This window comes from Rhodnius prolixus, unplaced genomic scaffold, assembly GCF_049639745.1.
Source record: "Rhodnius prolixus isolate KJV_2025 unplaced genomic scaffold, Rpr scaffold_1, whole genome shotgun sequence".
NCBI lineage: Eukaryota > Metazoa > Arthropoda > Insecta > Hemiptera > Reduviidae > Rhodnius > Rhodnius prolixus.
Window position 1 is genome coordinate 10980734 of NW_027411581.1, and position 21472 is coordinate 11002205.

A 21472-nucleotide genomic window follows, 5' to 3' on the forward strand; every position below is an offset into this window, starting at 1 on the left:
AACCATTAAAAGCGCATTCAAATTTTAGTAGATTTAAAACCTTTTGTTTCTTTACAGATGGCTGGGCAAATAGATATAAATAGACAGAGTGATTTAATGGCTGCCTTTGAGGAAACATTATAATTTTAAAAACGAATAAGTTCAAAAAATCAATTCTTGCTATAAAACTTAGTTTTATTTAAAAACCAATTACTTTTGTTTTTCTTTTCATTTCTTTATTGAAAAGTAATAAATCTTGTAAATATTTATATTGAAGAAAACGTCAATAAAAAGGAAAATACAATTTCCTTTTCCTTTTTTCGTTTTTTCTTTCATCAATAAGGAAATTTAAAAAAAAAAAAAAACTTTCATTTAATAACTAGGTTGTGAAAGGATTATGTGTAAGAGGGTGTGAGTGAGTGGTCAATTCAATCGATTCATGTCACCATGTTGCCATAAAGCAGGCTCTTCATTCAACCTGTATTTGGCCTAATAAATTTACATATATTTATAATTATTTTTTAAAAAAAGAAGAAAATTGTATGCTCAAGACCTAATAGCGCTTTTGTTTGTCCCTCCCTTAAATCTTAACTCCCACATTTATACTTTGTGTTAGTAATCGAAAAAAAAACAACTAGTTAAAATAGAAATAGTAAGTGAAATTGTAAAGTTTAATTTAAATCTGCTAAAGGATTATATATATATATAATATGTATAAATGACAAGTGATTGTTTTGTTATATATATGTATTTGTATTTTATATTATTTAATTTTCATATTTTTATTTTAATTGACTAGAGAAGTATATAAAAAATGACAAATCATTGAAAATTCATCAGCCACCCAAGTCCTTTATTTTTATGTAAATAATCTATTATTATTTAAAACAAAAACAAAAAATAATATTTCTTTCTTAACGAAATGTTAAATAAAGATGTTAAAGGGCGGCTATGATGTATAATATAAATGTAAATTTATTAAGAACGTTGTCCATAATGTAGACAAATTATTTAAAAATAATCTAACAATCAAAAAAGTAATTTTTTAAAAATACATTTATAACTTCAAAGATTTTTTTATTCATTTTAAGTTATATTTTTCAGTTTTCTCTACATTTTGACTGCCATCTTAGAGGGATACTTTTTTTTTCTAAAAAATATGTTATTCTGTTATAGGACGATTTTCCTTTATTAAAAATGTATGGTGTGTTGCTTTTTAAATTAAAACTTTTAATTTATTTCATTTTGATGGAATGGTGCGGTTGCTCTAAAAAAGATAAGTTGTTTCATGCAGTGTCACATTTCATGAATTTGTATTTTTCCTACCGACAGTTTTTTTTTTTCGTTAATATTATTACCAAACATGTACATCGTTGCAACGTGAAGTAGATGTGCATAGAAATAGACATGTTAAATTCTAAGGTTATTCTTCAACTTCAGTTCGGCTTTTGGATTTATCCTTTCCGCTGTATTAATGTTCTTACTAAAATTGTTTTAGAAGGTTTTTTTAATTTTGATAAATTAAGATATCAACAACGCGCCTATAAAGATTATTATTAGAGGATCCACAAAGCCTTTAGCTATATTCAGTTGGCATTGTAAGATACAACTTAAAACTATTGAAAGAGAATTTTAAAATTTTTGGACCAAGACGTGCGACTAAATCACAGTTGGTGGAGTCCAGCCTATTATATTTAGCAGCTGTAACTTAAACTAAGAAATCTTAATATTGAAGCAAATTGCCCAATTTCTTTCTTTAACCCTATGAGAGTTGTAAAAAAAAAAATTAAAAAAAAATATATATATAAATAATCTAATAATAATCGATAGACAAATTTATTTGTATCTTTAGAGTTTCAACTTAAGAAGTATTCGTGTTTTGACTGTCGGATTTTTTCATCTTTGGTGATACTTCCTGGACTTTTTCCCCATTGGTTCCTCAAATTAGTTTGGCAGTTAAAATTACTATTTATTCAATTTAGTGAGGAAGGTCTCTTATTTTTAATTTTAAAGAAGAAATATAGCCCTTTGAGCACAAAAAACACAATATTTTAAGTACTTTTAATATTCCATCGATTAACAATATTTAAAATTTAAAGAAAATCTGAGTATCTGAAAAGAATTGAAACTCTGATCATGTTATGAACTTCGAAAGGTTCCATGATAAGTGTGGAGTTGGAAATATGTAAAAGATGTAGTGCTCACATTTGTACAAAACTGGAATAAACGGGCATTAAACAAGAACACGTAGAAACAAAACTACGAAAAACAGAACGGAAAATAAAACTTTTTTTGTCATATTTCCGTATTAATAGATATGTATGTCACAATCTATTTATTAATAATTAAATATAACCATTTTTAATTAATGAAGAATTAAAAGAAATAGAATCACTGCAGGTTAGTCTAAAAACCTCAATTTAACTTCTTGGTTTTGATATTCCTGAACAATTATTAATTGATTACTATCACTTTTCCGATTTCTGAACCACCAGTAGGGGCACGGTTAATAATAATCGCTCTAAGCGTCTTAATCCTTCTCCTAATTAAGTGGTTGGGTGACTTAATGAAACAATGAGTTTGGAGGTTGTGAAAACTTCTTTTATTTATATGAAGCATAGTTTTTCAAATTAATATTATTGTGAGCATTTTTTTATCAATTAGCAGTGACTGCCTTGATATATTGCATTCTGTTATAACGTTTATAACGTTTTCATGAGGATTAGAATGATGGCAGTGTTGTGGGACCTCTCCAGTGTTATCCTAGTGCCCTTAAGAATGTCTTGCTTTATTGGCATAAATCTTTCATTGTTTCGTTTCTTCACATTCTGCACATTGCATGTTGATTCGTGGATCTGTAGTACTAAAATAAGCTGCTATAAAACTAAATGGGATTTATTATTTTCTCTGTAAAGTTGGGTTCCTCGATAACTAATTAGTTATCTTGTATTGAGAGATCAATTAAAATTGAAGAAGCGTATTTTATTTCTATTCGATTTCTAAAAAATATATTTAAGTTTTCTTTTTTATTTTTTCCCAGCATTAAAGATTTTTAATTTTGAGAGAAAGTTGAATATATTTAAATAATTCTTAAAATACTTTTCTTTTTTTTTGGTATAAATATTTAATAATTCAAAAGGATGTATGCAGAAAAGTGTGGATGTGGATTAAAAATGTGAATATAAATAAATATTTATTTAATTGTAAATATTTATATTTTAATGAATAATTAAAAAAAAAAAAATAAACTCCACTATGTAAATATAATGAGAAAAAAATCGGAGTACTTAATATGGGATACCATTCCAATTGAATTTTCAAAAAGAAAAGAAAATGGGAAACATTTCTTTCATTTTTTTTTAAATTAATTTTATTGTTAAACACTTATATAAATATATAAATAAAGAAATTTTACAAAAATGTATAACATGACTTTGTTAATTGTAATTTAAAGAAAATACAAAAAAATAATGGTGTTGTGGGTTTGTACAACATTATATAAATACTAACTTTTATACATAAATATTTTAAAAAATAAATTAAAAAAGAAATATAATTTACTGAAATTTTACATTATTACTAGGTATTTTTAGGTTATTATTTAGTCAAACAAAACAAAATATTGTAAATATTTCTAGTTTTATTATTAGATTTAATATGTAAATTTTATCTTGAAAAATACCTAATTAAAATTTTAAAAAAGCAAAAAATTGCAAAAAAAAAAAAAGAAAGAAACTCTAGCCAGTAAATTCATTATTTATATATAATTATAAATTTAGATATAAATACCTTTTTATTTTACCAAAATGACCCCATTTTTTTCTCTCTCTTTCTTTCCTAATTTGATGGAAACTAAAAGAATGTTAATATTTAATTACATTTTTGTTACTGTATGAACTGTATTTCTTATTTTCTTATAAAACAAATTCAGTTTATGTTTATTAGATAAAACAGAATCAAGATTGAACCAAATTTTCAATTATTATATTTAAAATATTTTATACAAAAACATCTTTTTTTTCTTTTTTCTTAAGAGAATAAGACGTTTTTTTAAAGTAATAAAACGGAGATGTCCAATTTAAGTGTGATTCTTACAGTTTTTTTTAATTTTTGCATGCACCTCTTCTTTAAATATTTTCATAATGAAATCAGATAACCTGGGCGTTATTTTGAAATGTAATTAAAAGAAGAAAAACATAAAAAAAATTTCTCAATATGTACATTATACGAGAAATATACTCGTATACGATCTTTCTCGGATTCTAATTGGCAGCACCCAATCGATAGTGATCGAAAAGTGTCTCAAATTTTGTTATTTTATGATCAAAATTTTATTTCCAGTCTAAGCAAACAACTATATTCTTAGAAGGCGCACCCACATGACATGAGAATTTTGCAACTATGTTGCACGCACAATAATTTGTGAGGCTACCCAAGGGACAAAAACAATTTTCTCCAAACCCACAAATAGATAAAAAAAAAAAAAAAAAAAAAAAAAAAAAAAAAATTATATCCCATAAAAACATTATATCCCATTATAAATGTGTGGCTTTATGTCCAATATCTTATTAGGTATAGTGGCCGAGCGGAAGCACGTATTAACGGTTTCCCACTTGCAAACACTTCTCATTAACCACTAAACTCGTCCCTGAAATATATTTAGTCTAGGTCGAATAGACAGATCTAACATCTTCTTATCGCATTATTTACAAATACAAAGAAGCTTTTGTTTCCAAAACAATCATTTGCTGGCTGACAATTTGAAAAAAGTTACTTCTTGTTCTACCTATCGATATCAGTCTGCTTTCTTCTGCAACACGAAATATGTTTCCTGTATTTAGAACTCCATGCCAAGCCTTGACGTTTTGGAGCTGTGGGTACTGTTTTCTAACATGCTCTCTCTTTCATTATACTGAAAAGATAAGTTTAGAAAAGATAGTGTATGGACTCCCTTAGTCAGTAACCCAAGTAAATTAAATTCCTCTACTTTAAAATAGTGTATGGACTCCCTTAGTCAGTAACCCAAGTAAATTAAATTCCTCTACTTTAAAATGTCACTCCTGCCTGTCTTTACACCTTAATACAGATTTTATGCGATAGAATTTGTTACCTCCCTAACTTGAACGCCTCCAATACATTTATTTAGTAATTTAACTTTTAAATACCAGAATCTACGCCCATGCAAAAGTACATACAACATACTACTCGCAAACACAATCATACTACTCGAGTGATAATCATACTTAAAGAATTAAGACATCTTTCATTAAACACAGAACCAAATATTTGAAATTATTCACTGTTATAATTAAATTTACGCCATTTAATACCTTCTTATTAACTGCACACTACATTTTGGTGTCTAAATACATTGTTTTTTTAGATCTCTAATTATTGTTTTGGTTCGTCTTTCCGTTTTAGCCTTTAATTTCAGACATCTTTTTCAAAGATCTGTTGAAATAATTTTTCTGCCTACATTTTGAACATAATTGGCCAGAGTAATCCATCCCAGCTTAACAATTTTAAAGGTTGGAGGGTGTGCTTGACTATTTTCAGCCAATTGGTCTCAATCTGACTGATGCAGATCATTACGTTATGTTTTGATATATAATATCAGTGTTTAAACCAATTCCTGAGGTCGAAAACTACCAAAGCAGAAGTATCTCACTCAAATGTTATTATTAATTATTTAATGCGCTTCCACATTGAAGGCCACGGAACTTTTATTATTATTCACATACAAGAAACCTGAATTGTAAGTTGTCCTTACATGAGCCTTCGCGCGCTCAGTTACTGCTATAATTATTTCAAAAGATCCCATTAAATAACATTTTCGTTCTGTATATTACGTCTTATTAGAACTGACCGGTGCACTGTTAACCAAGCGAAATGTCAAATGTTGCTAATTTTATCCGTCGTAACACACATTATATCCCTCACTGGTTTCGAATTTCATCCATCATTAGAATCAGTTTGGATTAAATATAAATTAAATAATGTTATATATTAACTACGTCTTAATAGTGGAAGTCGAATTTTTAATACAAAACTGATGATGGATAAAATCCGAAACCGGACAGAGATGTTATAAATATGCGTACTGTACTATAACAGATCAAATTACTGTTATTGTATAATGTATATGTTATCCAACCACATTTTCAAATGTCAAGTGATTATTTAAAGTTCGATTTTTTTATTTAAAAAAAAATGAAAAATAATTATATATAGAGAACACTTGTTTGATATGAATCACAGTTTAATACAATAATAAGCTACTCCTGGTAAAATATAATTACTATTAGAACAAATGAAATTTAAAAAATTATTTTAAAGATGGGTAATCGGAAAAATTGTCTTTGGCAGCCTTGTTCATTAAAACGCACGCAGTTCTTCTACTGCCAAGAAGCGCTGATGAAGGGCACCGATGGTACGCGAAACAACAAACACCACAGAAAAAATTTCCAAAAGGATGGCTTAGCCATTGCCAGACATTCTTTAAACTTTATCAAGACAAAGAATGTACAATAAAGAAATATTTGCTCTAATATAGAGACTTAAAGTGATTATGTGCTTACACCGGATTTGAATCTAATTGAATTCAAATGACATTTTCATTCAAGGGAACTTCGAAACAAATTGGAAAAAATGGATACTACTTTTACAAAAAAGTTGTTTATTCATTGAGAATCTAAAAAGATTAATTCAATCAATAAACCTTTATTTATAATTAAATGTAAAATACAAAAAATAAACAAAAAATTCTTAGGAAATGCATGGCGTATAGCCGTCTGCAGGAGTTGGTACATCAATTATGAAAATCAAAAATAATAAAAATTAAAACGGTGATAAACAAAGAGGAGAGAAGTATGTCAATAAGATGTAAATGAAACAGAATACAAAATTATCTATTAAAGTTATATGAGAAAATAAGGATGAATAAAAATAATAAAACTAATAAATACGAGGGTCGTTTGAAAAGTCCGTGCAAAGTCCAGAGAGATAGCACCACTGGCGCGTATCGAGGTTATGTTTAGTTAGTAGCATCTCTTGGAAGAACATACACCAAGTTTCAGCCAGATCGGTCTATTCCTTTGTGTTTGGCATTCGTTTGGTTCGAGAAGTCGGGTGATTTTCAAAAAATGGACGAAAAAGAATTTCGTGTGTTGATTAAACACTACTTTATGAAAGGCAAAACGCCTCAGGAGACTAAAGAGAAGCTTGATAAACATTATGGTGACTCTGCACCTTCGATTAGAACAGTTTATAAGTGGGCACACGTGACACTGAACGTTCTGGACGCCCTGTTGAGGTTACTACTCCAGAAATCATTGATAAAATCCATGATATGGTGATGGATGACAGAAGAATGAAGATGCGTGAGATTGCTAGTGATGTGGACATCTCGAATGAACGGGTACATAATATTTTGCATCAACATTTGGACATGACAAAGCTATCCGCAAGATGGGTGCCGCGATTGCTCACGCTTGACCAAAAACGAAATCGTGTGAAGTTTGCAGCTGTTCCAGAAGAATCCGCAGGACTTTAAGCGTCGTTTCGTCATTGTGGATGAAACATGGATACATCACTACACTCCTGAGACCAAAGAACAATCTAAACAATGGGTTACCAAGGGTGAATCTGCGCCAAAAAAGGCGAAGACCGTTCCTTCGACCGGAAAGATTATGGCGTCTGTCTTTTGGGATTCGCAAGGAATAATCCTCATCGACTATCTGGAAAAGGGTAAAACTATTACAGGTGCATATTATTCATCGTTATTGGACCGTTTGAAAACCGAGCTGCAAGAAAAACGCCCACGATTGGCCCACAAAAAAGTCCTTTTCCATCACGACAACGCACCAGCTCATACCTCAGCAGTTGTGGTCGCAAAATTAATGGAAATAGGGTTCCAACTCGTTTCACATCCCCCCTATTCTCCAGACTTGGCTCCCTCTGACTACTATTTGTTCCCCAATATGAAGAAATGGCTGGCGGGAAAAAGATTTTATTCAAACGAGGAGGTGATTGCAGAAACGAATGGCTATTTTTCAGACTTGGACAAATCCTATTATTCGGAAGGGATCAACAAACTAGAGCAGCGTTGGACGAAGTATATAAGCCTAAAAGGAGACTATTTTGAAAAATAAAAAAGGTTTACCCCAAAAAATTAAGTAGTTTTTATTTTTGCACGGACTTTTCAAACGACCCTCGTAATTACAAATAAACTATACAGTAATAAAACCTTCTCTATGGAGGCAGGGCAAAAAGCTTTTTAATAAAGTACCGCTGAAATTGTTCCAGGGCGTCGAATTGCTCATAACCCCAAACCTGGCAACCGTAACAAAAAAGATTAATTAATTAGATATATTTATTTAAAATAAAAATTAACTTAATTATTTTAGAACCTAAAACTCTAGATTTGTAGATTTTTTTAAACTTATTGTTCCGACTTCTAAAAAATTTAATGAAGTCATCTAAAATTATTATCCTAAATTACGAATAAATGTTTTACTTCTAAAGAACCACTCCTTTGTGATTAAAATAAGACTAAATTCTTGTCGACTTTTCAGAAATATTGATATCCATCCTAGGCATCCTAGGACTGCAACAATTTTACTTGGGTAAAAATTGGTTCTTCTGATTTACATTCATTTAAATACATTGATAAGTATTTAGCATTTCCTTTTATTTTTTTATGACAATTTCTCTAATATATATATTTTAATTTATTTATTGAACAATTTATAACTGCTCAAACCCATCACACCAAAATATATTCTTTTATATAACGAACATGTGATTTAATATTTAATTTTCTTTCGAATTATTAGCTACCAATCTATTTACTGCAATATTTATACTGCTATTAAAAGATGGAAGTCAATGAAACAATGCAAAAGCTTAAAGTTCCACAGAATTATGCACCATATCTTCAGAAGATGGGCATTTATGATTTCTTTTATGTAAGTGTAATGCAAGTTAAGGAGGCCATTTCATAATCTCGAGACAAAAGAAAGAGATCTATTAAGTTCTTTTATACAGAGCTTTCTTCAACCAATTGTTAAAATTTGTCTATTGCAATTTCAGGATATTGCTGTTACATACGCTCTCCATCAACCAGAAGATCATGTCATTTTTTTAAGAAACTATTTGTGCAGTCTTCAAGATACCACTACACAAATTAAAATCTTGATTATCGGATCCCCACATATTGGTATCTTTATCTTATTTAAAGAATAAATGTCAGACTAGATTGATAAACCATTATTAAATAATTTAATATTATATTACAAAAAATAAAGTACCAATTCATTTAACGTTATAAATTGAAATGTAATTATCGGGTTCGAGTTCAGCTGGATTAGATTTTCTTCAAGTTTTTGCCTCTTGAACTTGTGTGGAAATTACCTAGAGAGCACGGCCTGGAAGCCAACCTTGTAATAAAGGGCCAATGGCGACATTTATCTCAGATGTTGATTTCACTCAATCATACTACTGTACTTCCTTCGTTTTGTAACTTACTACTGTAGAGTATACTACTGAAGAGTGAGTTGTAACTTTCATTGCGAGAAAACGTATAAATTCACTCTCTAATAATTTTATAAAAAAAGTATAGTTCTTCATTGTTTCGTGCGACAATTTATTGCCTGAAGTTAGTGGCTTTCGTGGTTGACAGTTTGTTCAAGTTTCAAGAAAATTGATCGAACAGTTTTTTTTTTTAATTTAATGTAAAAGCTAAGTCAATTATTTAATTTCTTAAGGCAGTTTTATGTGACTTGGATTATGGAAGTGGATAAGTGGAGATATAATATTGACACATACACACAAACTTCATTGGCTGCCTGTCTTACTTCCTGGACTTTGGTGCTTATAAATATAAGCAATTGCTTTTGAATTGGAACTTCCGGGTTCTGTCTGCTTTTTATTTATTCTTTAATTTATGTCAACTGCCTTCATTTTCGATAAGTTTTCTATTAATATAGCAATCTTGAAAAATCTCTTGGTTTTTGTTTGACAGCTGAGCTTTTTTTCTCTCTCTCTCTCTTTTGCTTATTCTACTGTTTACTAAGAAAAAGTAATTTATATAAGCGGAAATTCGAAAAAATAATAATGAATTCCGAGATTGTCGACCAGCTTAGAAAATTATGTTTAGATTTGCTATAAGATATGGAACAGATCAGGTCTATTATAACACGAGAAATAAAAGAGCACTTCAGCTTAATAGATAACAGAGTAAAGATATTTTAAACAAAAATTAATCATTTTGATCGAGAAATAAGGAAAAGGAATATTTTATTATTCGGTGTCGAGCAAGAATTGTTAGACTATTGGGAATTGGAAACGTATGCTTGTAATTTGTTTGCTGGAAAATTAGAGCTTAATATTAGTAAAACAGATATTGATTTTGTTAGAAGACTATGGAGAAGAGAATAGTTGAATCGCCCGATATTAATAGCTTTCATCAGTTTCAGAATCAAATCGTCGATTTTGGAAAATTTATAAGATCCAAACTTTTTGTTGCTTGTGATTATTCAAAAGAGGTGTTAGAACTTCTTAAAAGTTTGTGGAAAATATGCAATAATGAAGTATGATAAATTTATCATTAAGGTGTCTGTACTTATATAACAAATAACGATATGATAAAAACTAATAGATTGCAAATAATAATTATAATGGCATATTCATTTTTATTTAGATAAGCGTACACTGTCCTTAGAAATTGCCGAAAAATTGAATTTATTAGTAATTTCTTTCAAAGATATAAAAGAAGAAAACACTAAGGTAAGTCAGGCTTAAATATACAATTTTAAAATTTGAAACTAAATCACACTTGTCTCATGTTTCTATATAGTTGGAGTACTGTCCCAAAACGCTTGCTTTAAATCTGGAGAAAATTATTCAACAAAAGTTGGGCGAAAAGAAAGGCTGGATTTTATTTGGTAAATTCATGAACTACCTATTTTCAAAAAAAAAAAAAAATTCTTATTTTCTTGTAAGGTTTAATATATTCTATTTCTATTAGATAGATTTTTTTTTATTATTTGATAAAGTGCTAAAAAAATCAGGTAACATTGCATTAACAAAGAAAAAGAATCGTGACATTTCTTGGAAATATACTAAACAAAACTATACTTAATTCATATACGATATTCAAATTAGCTGAACCATTATTTCTCCAAAGACATGATTTTTTTTTAGATTATCCAAGGGATAGACTTCAAGCGAGATCTATGAAAAAACGAGCAATTAATCCAACTCATACTTTTCAGCTTGTACCGAGTCCACAGTACTGTGAGTTATTTTATAATGAATTTTAATTATTTAATTTACGGTAAAATATTGTTTATTCTCATTTTATTAACTCATAATATGTACTTAACCCGTTCCCGAACGGCTCCTTAAACAGGTTTTTTAAAATCTGCAATAATCAAAAAATACTTTTTTTTCTAACTACTACTTTTATTTTACTAGATTCAAAAAGAGATCTATGGAATGAAAACCTCATTGACAAAGATCCTCAAGAATTAAGGGAAATGATTGAATGTTATAAAAGAACACTCGTAGAATTAAGGGCATCGTTTGGTGATACTATTAAAGTGATTTTTTCCTCAATAATAGTTTCTTAAAGTTTTAATAATCTAATTTGTACATTGTAATTCTAATAATGATATTTGCTTTGACTGATATACCTCTTCTTTACCATGAACTATTAATTACTTTAGGAAGTTGTAATAAGAGGACGAACATTATCTCAGATTGCAAAATCTTGTGTAATTAATGCAAAACAAATGCTACCTAAAGGCGGCGCTAGCATTCCAAGAGTAGTCATTATTGGCGAAATGGCTAAAAAAATAGAAAATGTGGCTAAGAATATCTGTGAACACTTTGATTTAATTTTTAGTAAGTTGAACAAAGAAAGTACATTATCAATCTAATTTTATTTAATCTTCAGCACAAGAATCTGAACAAAAAATACTCGCATCAGTTAGTTCCATATGGAAGAAGATTAAATCCATAAACAAAGCATCTAATGGGTTATTAGGGTGGTTTATGGGTTATTTAGGTTTTATTAGTTATATGGGTTTTATGGGTTATGTAGGTAATTTTGGTAATGTGCAGCTTTTGTCGTTTTAATCAACCCATCAGCATTAATTTTAAAACTAAGTTTTTGTTAAGGAGTAAACAAAATGCAACTTGATTGTTCTTTCTAGCTCTTATTTCCTACTTTTTTTTTAGTAGTTCTGTTCCAGAATAGACAGACATAATGTATATAATAATAATGTATGCTCTGCTACTGATATTGGTTGTGATGGACAAAGTACACTGCTCTGCCGGTCATTCTATCTTTTATTTCATAATTTTTCCCTTTCTTGTAGTTCGGTTACCAAAATAGTATGTATTTATTCTAACAAAATTATCATTTTAATAAAAGTAGTATGAGTTAGATTTCAAAGACATAAAAAGCTATTTTTATTCATTTCCTATTAAAAGAAAAATTTAGCATTTCCTGAATCTAAAAAAACTAGGTAATTCGGCCCTACCCTAGAATTGAACCAAATTAATTATCCGTTTATTTTTGTTCATATTACTGAAAAAAACTAATTTTATTTGTCTTAAATATGTCCTGTCTTTTTTTAGTTAATATGGAAGAGGTTGTGTGTCAAGGAAAAAACCTGGATAATGAATTAGGAAAACACTTGAGACAACTAGAAAAACGTCATGTTCCCATTTATGGAAAATTGGTTCTAGCGTTAGTACAGGTAAACACCACATTTTTACGTATTATTATTTGCCTTTAATCTCATCAGGCCATTCATCTATGTTTCTATTACTTGAAATTTGTGCAGTTCTTAACGACCAATTCTAAGGACGTCTGAAAATTATTATATTTACTTGATGAAAAAGCAGTCTTACATTTACCACTGAAAAATAATTAGGACATAGACCATTTATTACTTACATTTACTACTTCTAAACTTCGGATTGAAACTTAGCATAACATACTATCAACGTATCAACTGACCACAGACACCTAAAGACATAACTTGGGCAGGGTTTTGTCGAAATCTGAAGCTTCCATTCAGTGAACTATGTTATAAACAGACTGTGTTATAACAAGATATGTGGAAAATTATAATTAACTTATTAATACATTTCATATAATTTAACTTATTTCATACACTTCCACAGGTTTTTTTCTCTCCTCATTTATTTAATATATAAGACTAGGATAATTTAAAAAAAAAAACTATAAAAAAACTTTAAAGATAACTAATTTATTTATTTATTATTTTTTTTTACAAATTTAAGAATAGACTGATGGGTATTGATTGTTTAAATGAAGGCTGGGTGATGGTAAATTTTCCTCGGGATAGAATTGATTTTGAGGCATTAGATACGTTTGATACTCCACCAAATAGGTAATAAATATGTAGCATTACAATTAATAACTTAAAAAAAAAAATACAAAAAATAGTAATTAGCAATTTTAATTAACAACAGAGTTATATTTCTAATACCCACTGACATTAATAAGAGGGAATTATTTCGAAAATGGGTTGCATTGAAACCACGAGATTACGCTCAAGAACTGAGAAATGAGGCTTGTAAGAAAGAACAGTCTACTAGTTCAGGATCTTCTGAAAACATTTACAATTCCCTGAGTGAGGAACAGTTAAGAGTAAGAATTTATAGTTTTCAAAATACTTTTGAGATACAATTTAATTGAATAAGAATATCATGAAATGATCTGGCATTCTTCAAGGATTCTGGTGTTTCAGCAGCTATTCCAGCTTAACAACACAAACATTTCTCAAAAAATAGCATTAATATCTCATAAAATATAAATAGGAATAAAATGAAAAATTTGATGAAAATCTTTTAGACGGGAAATCTAATTACTCTATAGCTTTTTTTTCTTTGCTCCGAAGTTGCTTTTAATGATTTTTTTTCAACTTTGTTCACTCACTACATAAAGTAAACCTATACTTTTATTTTTTAAGGTTTTCGTAAATACTGAGGTTTTCCTCAACCAAAGATTTCTTTCAGCTTCCTACTGGATCTTTCCTGGATATTCTCTTCCCTAAGGCCGTTACCGTGAAGGTCTTCCCTGTCTTCTTCTTCCTTCAACTACCCATTCTAGAATCTCTTTAACCATTCATCCGTCTTCCCTTCTTTTTATATGGCCGTACCTTCTAAGTTTCTTTTCCTCCACCTTCTGCAGTACATTTTTTTTAAACGTCACTTTCTTTCTTATTTCTTCGTTTCTTGTTCTTTCAAGCTTAATATTTGTGCTGCTGCCCTTCTCCAGTAATCCATCTTGGTGGCTATAAGCCTTTTCCTCAAACCCTTTTTCAAGGTCCAAGTCCAATACTTTGTACCAAACTACTACATATTGTCTCTTTGATACTACATTTCCGCTCAATAATACGGAATTCGGTATGCCAATTGTTTTTGTGGCGCTTACATTTCATTTCAATAAAACATTTTTACTTTAAGCATCCTTACTGTGACAGAGCCCAAGTATGTGAATAGTTCAATCCTTGGGATCTTTTCCTTCTATGGTAAGATCTTATCCGCTTGTGGTCAACACGTGCTCATTTTTTACTAAATTTATCTTTATACGCCATTTTTTATATGCTTATATTACTTTGCTCATCATATATTTCATGACCTCTTGACCTTGGCTATAATCAATTAGTCATCAGGCTATGGAGACGCAGATTATTTTATTATTAATATTAATAAATATAGATAATTATATTTGCCTGTTTTTCCAGGAATATTTATTTAGGCGGTGTTCTTAAGTTCTGGATTGAAATTAGGGTCTGTTGTAATACCTTCGTATTATATGAGTATGAAACGTTTAAGCAAAGGTAGAAGTCGGTAGAATGAAATATAAGTGTCCGCACGAAACGGCTTATTTAAATTTCTTTTTTTGTAGTTAGTTGCCAGAGTTTTTCATTTGAACTCAGATATAACGTATAATACTCCTGTCACTTTGGTCAGAAACTTTTTGAAAAGGAATAATGATTTTAGTGAGGTTCAGAGACCCTGTGATCACTCTAATGTGACCTCCTCCAATGGTATCAGTTCACTGTAGAGTTTCTAATTTATAATATTAGTTGACAGCTGTTACAAATTGTTGACTACAAAAATAGTCAACAATTTGTAATCATAAACACCAGTTTAAAAACATAAAATTCGCTTTTGATAATTCTTAACCACAAAAAGTTGATCATAAAATCATAACAATTATCCAAGAGATTAATACACATCTACAGTATGTACATAAACACTTCCATGTAGGCAAATCACCAGCCATCACACATGAATCAAATTTACCTGTAATTACTCCTTACATTTTGCACAATTCAGACATACTAAATAGATTAAAAACAAAAAAATTTTACTATTATTATTTAATGAGTATGAATCTTAGACTTCCTACATCAGAACGATAAAGAAAAATCGGAATTCTTTTCATGCAACGGAATACCTTGGATTCTGCAGCAACAAAAGTGCAAAATTTCGAAAATTAAAAATTAATTTCAGCGTAAAGAAATGTACTATTACTACAAAAATATGGTTGTTCACTCAAACTACGTTTTCTTAATGCAATTTATTTAACTGCAGTTAGCAGCAATACTGGCAGGAAGGTGCCATGAAGGAGAAGTGAATTTATGCAGGATTTTCCAAATTGCAATGATACATTTCTTTCGCTCCAACTTATTTCTGTTAAAAATTCATTTGCAGAAGCAGCTGGAGAAAGGCACCAACTTTACCCACAGGAGAAAACTTTTGCTGGAATAAAATCTTCTTAACGCATTTTTCCTTAATTTTACACAAAGGATCATTTTTCTTCTTTATGTGCGTGAATAGACTACTCACAGAGTGCTGTTTCCCTTTCAATATTAAGATATCTGAGAAATTTCATGATTTGGGAGATTCTCTCTGTAGCGCACATCTTCCACCAACACCTGGTTGCTATCCTAGTTTCCAAATGCTTCTATTCGGAACATTGAAATCTTCTCTGCCTCTTCGCAGTATTTGTGCCAAGACGTTGTAGGTCAAACTTTTTCAGGTTCTCTGGAATGACAATGCCTTGACAACGCAGGATCCTATCGTTACTCTAAACAAGATAGCCTTAGACCTCCAATTGCTTAGACCAACCGCGTTAGACCGGAAAGTTTGTTCTATAAACTTACTTCAGACTTTTATATCATCACTTACCAAAAAAAAAAAAAAAATCCCAATTTTTTGGTCTTAGAATATAATTTAATAAACATAGTAGAAACTTATAAGATAAAATAATGCAGGATCTATTGGAGTACTGTGGCAAGCATAGCGTATTTGTTGACAGTCAATTACCGTATGAAGAATTAATTGAAATATTTACAAAAATTATATTAGAGCAATCGGCAAAAGCCCCTGTTAGAAAAGCATCAACTAAGGAAGAAATACTGAAAAATTTAGTGTCATCTATTGTCTCAGAACCAGATGTATGCGAAGAAAACCAGAAAGTAACATTAGAGCCAAAAACAGACGAAGTGATGTCACAAAAGATTGAGGGCAGCAGCAGTTCTGCTGTAGAGATTGTATTTCCTGACGAGAAACATTGTACGAGTGATACAAGTTCCTGTTTAGAGGTTTTTCCTCGGAATCCTAAATTTAAGAAGAACGAAAAACCACGTGATGAAATCCTTGATATTTTAGATCTAAAGGAAAAGACCAATTCTGAAGATAAAGATGTAACATCAATATTGTCAGATTTGTTCAATTAAATGTATCATCATATTAATTACTACAAATATTTGTCAAAATTTAACAATATTCATAAAATTGTGTACCAAAGTTTCTTTTTCATAAGCATCCTTCATTATATTAATAATAAATAAATGGCATTATTTTATATTGTACACAAAATATTAATTTTTAGTATTTAATTGCTTTTATTAAATAAGTAAAATTTATAACCGTACGCATATGAATGATGTCTTTTACTTGTTAGTGAGCCTCAAAAGAAGCTTTTTTTTGAAAATGAAAGCCTATGATTTGTACCTAACACAATATTGCAGCAGACATTCTCTTTAATTTCCTTACGGCAGCCTTCTACAACATTATCCTATTGAATTGAGAAGTTAGAATACAGATTATGTAAAAGAGGAAGTGAGCTAAATAGGTCGTAGTTACCGAGGGGCATAAGGATCTTTTGTAAAATCCCTCTGTTAGCTAACGCCAAACCGATGGCTCAGAGCACATACTTTTTCCTTTTCCTTTTACATTTTCTACTATTTAGAATTATGACTCCATCAACTGAACCCAAGGACGATTAACGAACGACTGCAAAAGGTTAATAAGAAATGTAAAAAGTTAATAAGAAGTGTATTTTAAATGCTTTAATGTTATATAAAATAAAAGGATCTTAAGATTTATATTCCTGTTTGTACAAAACTTATGAATGATACATTTTAATAAGACAGATTGTTAATACATTCATAAATCGTTCCCACACAGTTTTTGTATCATTTTCTCTAAAAAAAAAAATATATATATATATTAATAGCATTATGAAATATTTGAACACAATTTGACAAAGATTAAATTCCACCATTCATTGAATGTTATGGCAATTAATCGCCTTTTCTTTTCTTTTTTTTTAAATAAGTTTTGCCTCTTATAAATAAATATAATCCAGTAAAAATAATAAAAAAGTGAAATTTAATTTTTGGGTTATTTTAATGCTAGACAAACGAAATAAATACCTTAGACAATCCAATTGTAATGCGCAATGAGTATAAGCGTCCAGAAATGCAGTAAGATCACTAATTGACCAAGACACTTGTTTCCAAGGCTCTATACATTTTTCAACCAATTCAACAAATAACATTCTGGAAATTATTAAGATATGTATTTTATAATATAAGATAATAAGGTATTTATAAAAATATATATCTTACATTAAAAAATAAGTAATAAAAAGACAATCAATATAAAAATTACAAATATAGAAAAAAAAAAATCATTCTCTCTAAACAGAACCGAACTGAGTTGCTCCAACTCCTTTCAAGACCATCCATGGGCAGAGTAAGAGGGAATAGAATAAAAGGGTGGTTGTGTTGAGAACCTCAATTAGTGAGATTTTTTTTTGCATAGGATAAGGATGACGCAGTGTATATGACAAACGCTTCTAAAAATGTTTGGTGGCTAGAAGTCAACTGCAACTGCAGCAAAACGGAATTTCTGAGGCGCTAAGAATAAAGAAAATGTTCGTCTATGAAATGGAAGATGTATTCATTAATTCAATTATTGTCTTATCTGTATTCTACAATAATGGCCATTGCGATAGAGAATCAGCTTTCGGGCCCAAAGAGGTTGAGAACCAATCGAATGTTAATCCACCAGTAAATGGAATACCCAAGTAGGTAAGCATCAGACAACAAATTATGACACAGTCATAATTGTGTAAAGCTATAGGTATATGATTATGAAAACGATTCTAATGGAGAAACTAGCGCAAATGCTTTAATATTTTGAGAAATGGATTATTGGAGAAGATCTACGCAAATATCGAAATTGAAAAAGATCAGCATAACCCGGATCAGAGGGATGCTGCAGATTAAAGACGAGAGTGCCCAACAAAGAATTCTTTTGTGGTATGCCCAGTTGAACTCATGGAAGCCAAAGAAATTTTTCATGCTGGATATCACCTCTTAAGAATAAAAAAAAGTTATTAACATACTGGCTCCAAGATTTCTGGCGGATATAGGGAGCAGCAGTGAAGTGAACAATGGAGAAAGCAATTCGTAGCTGGAAACCCGAAGAGCGACTCTACTTAAAGAAGAAGAAAGTAAAATAAAAAATACATGAAAAAGTAATACCAGCCTTAATTCTCTTGTTCTGTGTAAATTACATCCTATGGTTATTATGGACCGGGAGTAGTTTTTAAAATTTAATTCTAATTCTTGATATGCTTTGTCAAGCAATTCTGGTTTTAACTTACTGCAGACCAAACTAAAAATATTAAACATGTTCAGTATATTGAGTATTAATTCTAATGGAGTTTAAAATAGTATTTAATTACTGTTTATGTTCCTTCTCCTTTTCTAGCAGAGTTCTGATATCTCGCAGATCCAATAAAAATTCTCTATCAAGATCAATACAATCGTGATCTGTTGTTCCAACTGGATAGGTCCAAGAAGCCATAATGGCCATTGAACACTCATAAAGATCTCGGAAAGTTAGGTAATGCAACTTCTTCTTTCCTGTTTCCAATCTTAAACATGCCAATAATACTACAGTGCCGTAACGCCTAAAAAAAAAAAAAAATAATTATGAGAACAAATCTCCATAAACTTAAGAGAATATGAAAACACTGCTATTAAAAAAAAGGAAAGTTACACGTCTGTTTTCTTAAAGAAACGAGTTTTTAATAGAAAACCCTCCCTTCACTGTTTTTCGCCAAGTCCAGAATCCATTTTCCTGCACCTCTCTTACCAATACGATCGTCCCTTTGCATACTTAAATAATAATATAAAAGACTGATACAGTTATTCAGTAAAATAAACATTTTATTATTGTATTACTGGACTGACGTCTACATAAAACTAACAATTTTACATTTAAAAAATGTTTAATAATATAAAAAAAAGTAAGTATAGCAAGCCTATTATTTTAGGAGGGATTTACTTCCAATTACCGATCTAATGTGGTGGACGGTTGTGGATAGCTTACACATTAACTATAAAATTTCTTATCTATACTGTTCTAAATAAATCTAAGGCAACGAAAGGGAATTGAACCTAGTACCGCAGTACTTTGCGGTTCACACATGCTATGGTGGCACCTTCTAATCAAAATTGTAATGGCATTTAACTATAAAAAAAAAATAACTTTGTAGTTCATTACTTTGCAAGATCCTCTGGGAGAAGAAACAAATTGCGTATATTTTGGATGACTGAACCCTGCATATCTTCTACCATCTTGTATATTCTTTTAACATTATCAAACTGCCTCCTGCAAAAAAATACCAAAAACATTAAAATGTTTTATTAATAGTGTGAAGATTGGAGCCATCTTATTTAATTTCAACTCAGTTGGTACTGCAGAATTGAAAGACTATAGTAGTGAACTGAGATCTTTAGTTTTAAATTGTACAAAATACTGAGGTCTTGCAAATAAATGAAGGAAGGAAAAACCTGCAGGACTTGAGGGAAACACCAGTTTTTTCACTAACTTCATCCAGATCTTTTCGATATCTTGATGATAATTTCTTTCCCAATAATTCTCTAATTACAGAATCGTCAAATTCATAATACCTAAAAAAAGTGATTACATATGATTTATATGTATATCTGAGTATGAATCAATGTTGAGAGGAAACAAAATATATAAAAGCAATACACTCACTTTTCAATAAGTAGCTGTCGTGTTAATGGTTCAATCTGGAAATGAAGCTGTTCGGCAAGCTTGGGTGGATTATGGAGAAGTTTCTCAAGAAGGCTATATGTTCGATAATGATCAGATACGTCGCTTTTAACGAGATCCAATGTATGTTCTGATTTAAAAGCATGTTTGTGTACAATATCTACAGCAACTTCCGCTATAACAAATGAAGATTTATTTAACAAATCGTAATGTCAATAAAATAGTAAATGTGGAAATATTTTTTATCTTATACTGACCTGTGCATCCATCAACCCAAAGTTGATATACCTCTGGATCAACTATAGTATAGTTGCTTATAAACACATCTACATCAGGAATCATGAATGTTTGCGTTACAGTAATCTAAGTACTTCTTCAATGTGTATCCGACTTATGTGCCTTGTACTTTCTACATTAACTGCCACCAACAAGTTTAACATCTGAAAGTAATAACAGTGCTTCCCAAACTTGGACGTTGGCCCCGAGGCTGATTTTCATCAGTTTAGTTCGAATCTCGACCACCACTTGGAGGCCATTTTCAGCGTAATTTGATTCTCATTGTTTTAGAAGTCATTATCATGAACTTAAATTTCTAATTATTATATAGAAAGTTCCTAAGTTGTTGAAGAAATATCGTGGCCTATAGGGCTCAGAATTACTTCAAATTTGCAAGTTTTCATCCACTTGCATAACGATTAACGAATCTCATCCATCTTCAAAGAGCCACATTTGATCTAAAAATGTTTCTTATTTTCATATGCCAAAATAATTGAATCCTAATATTGCTGTTGTTTTTGTTTTTTCTAATTAAATAGTTCTCAAAAAATAATTTCCTAGAAGGTGCAACAATTCATATAAACTATTTACAAAATTGCTTTGTTTTTATTACTCAATAAATCAATATTATAAAACAATTTGTTTATTAGGAAAGTAGTACTTACATTGAAAAACTTCTACGCTTTTTGAAGTGAGCTATCTGAAGCTTTCAAAATTAAAAGAAGAGGTTTGTAACTAAGGTAACAAGGAATTTTATCAGGTGTAAAAATGGCAACCCTGTGTTGTT

At 30.1% G+C, this 21472-nt stretch overlaps 3 protein-coding genes across 25 annotated transcripts in view; 2 read left to right on the forward strand and 1 right to left on the reverse strand.

Moving 5' to 3' along the window:
• LOC141446317 (bromodomain-containing protein 2-like) overlaps positions 1-4067 on the forward strand; it is a 45486-nt gene extending 41419 nt beyond the window's left edge. For all 16 annotated transcript variants that reach the window (XM_074112891.1, XM_074112892.1, XM_074112883.1 and 13 more), the window contains one exon: positions 58-4067. In XM_074112891.1, coding sequence (XP_073968992.1) covers positions 58-123 — 66 coding nt within the window. In that variant the 3' untranslated portion in view covers positions 124-4067. The remainder of the gene's footprint in view (positions 1-57) is intronic.
• Positions 4068-7906: 3839 nt separating this feature from the next.
• Positions 7907-20276, forward strand: LOC141446487 (adenylate kinase 8). Of its 7 annotated transcripts, none has more exons than XM_074112999.1 (12): positions 7921-8603; positions 8814-8945; positions 9070-9196; positions 10679-10764; positions 10835-10922; positions 11182-11274; positions 11455-11579; positions 11706-11883; positions 12622-12743; positions 13294-13403; positions 13486-13663; positions 16302-16824. In XM_074112999.1, the coding sequence occupies exons 2-12, from the start codon at positions 8856-8858 to the stop codon at positions 16764-16766; spliced, it is 1662 nt and encodes a 553-aa protein (XP_073969100.1). In that variant the 5' UTR covers positions 7921-8603; positions 8814-8855; the 3' UTR covers positions 16767-16824. The 7 variants fall into 7 exon arrangements, with proteins under 7 accessions (XP_073969102.1, XP_073969111.1, XP_073969121.1 ...); XM_074113000.1 differs by having other exon boundaries at positions 7921-8134; XM_074113001.1 differs by having other exon boundaries at positions 7907-8945; positions 16067-16443.
• Positions 16444-21468, reverse strand: Fibp (acidic fibroblast growth factor intracellular-binding protein). Of its 2 annotated transcripts, none has more exons than XM_074113083.1 (9): positions 21351-21468; positions 20667-21242; positions 20392-20584; positions 20181-20300; positions 19891-19998; positions 19067-19294; positions 18868-18996; positions 17748-17873; positions 16444-17325 (listed from the first exon to the last, which is right to left on the reverse strand). In XM_074113083.1, the coding sequence occupies exons 2-9, from the start codon at positions 20749-20751 to the stop codon at positions 17295-17297; spliced, it is 1020 nt and encodes a 339-aa protein (XP_073969184.1). In that variant the 5' UTR covers positions 20752-21242; positions 21351-21468; the 3' UTR covers positions 16444-17294. The 2 variants fall into 2 exon arrangements, with proteins under 2 accessions (XP_073969184.1, XP_073969179.1); XM_074113078.1 differs by lacking the exon at positions 16444-17325 and adding an exon at positions 17352-17516 and having other exon boundaries at positions 21351-21465.
• Between the last annotated feature and the right edge of the window lie 4 nt (positions 21469-21472).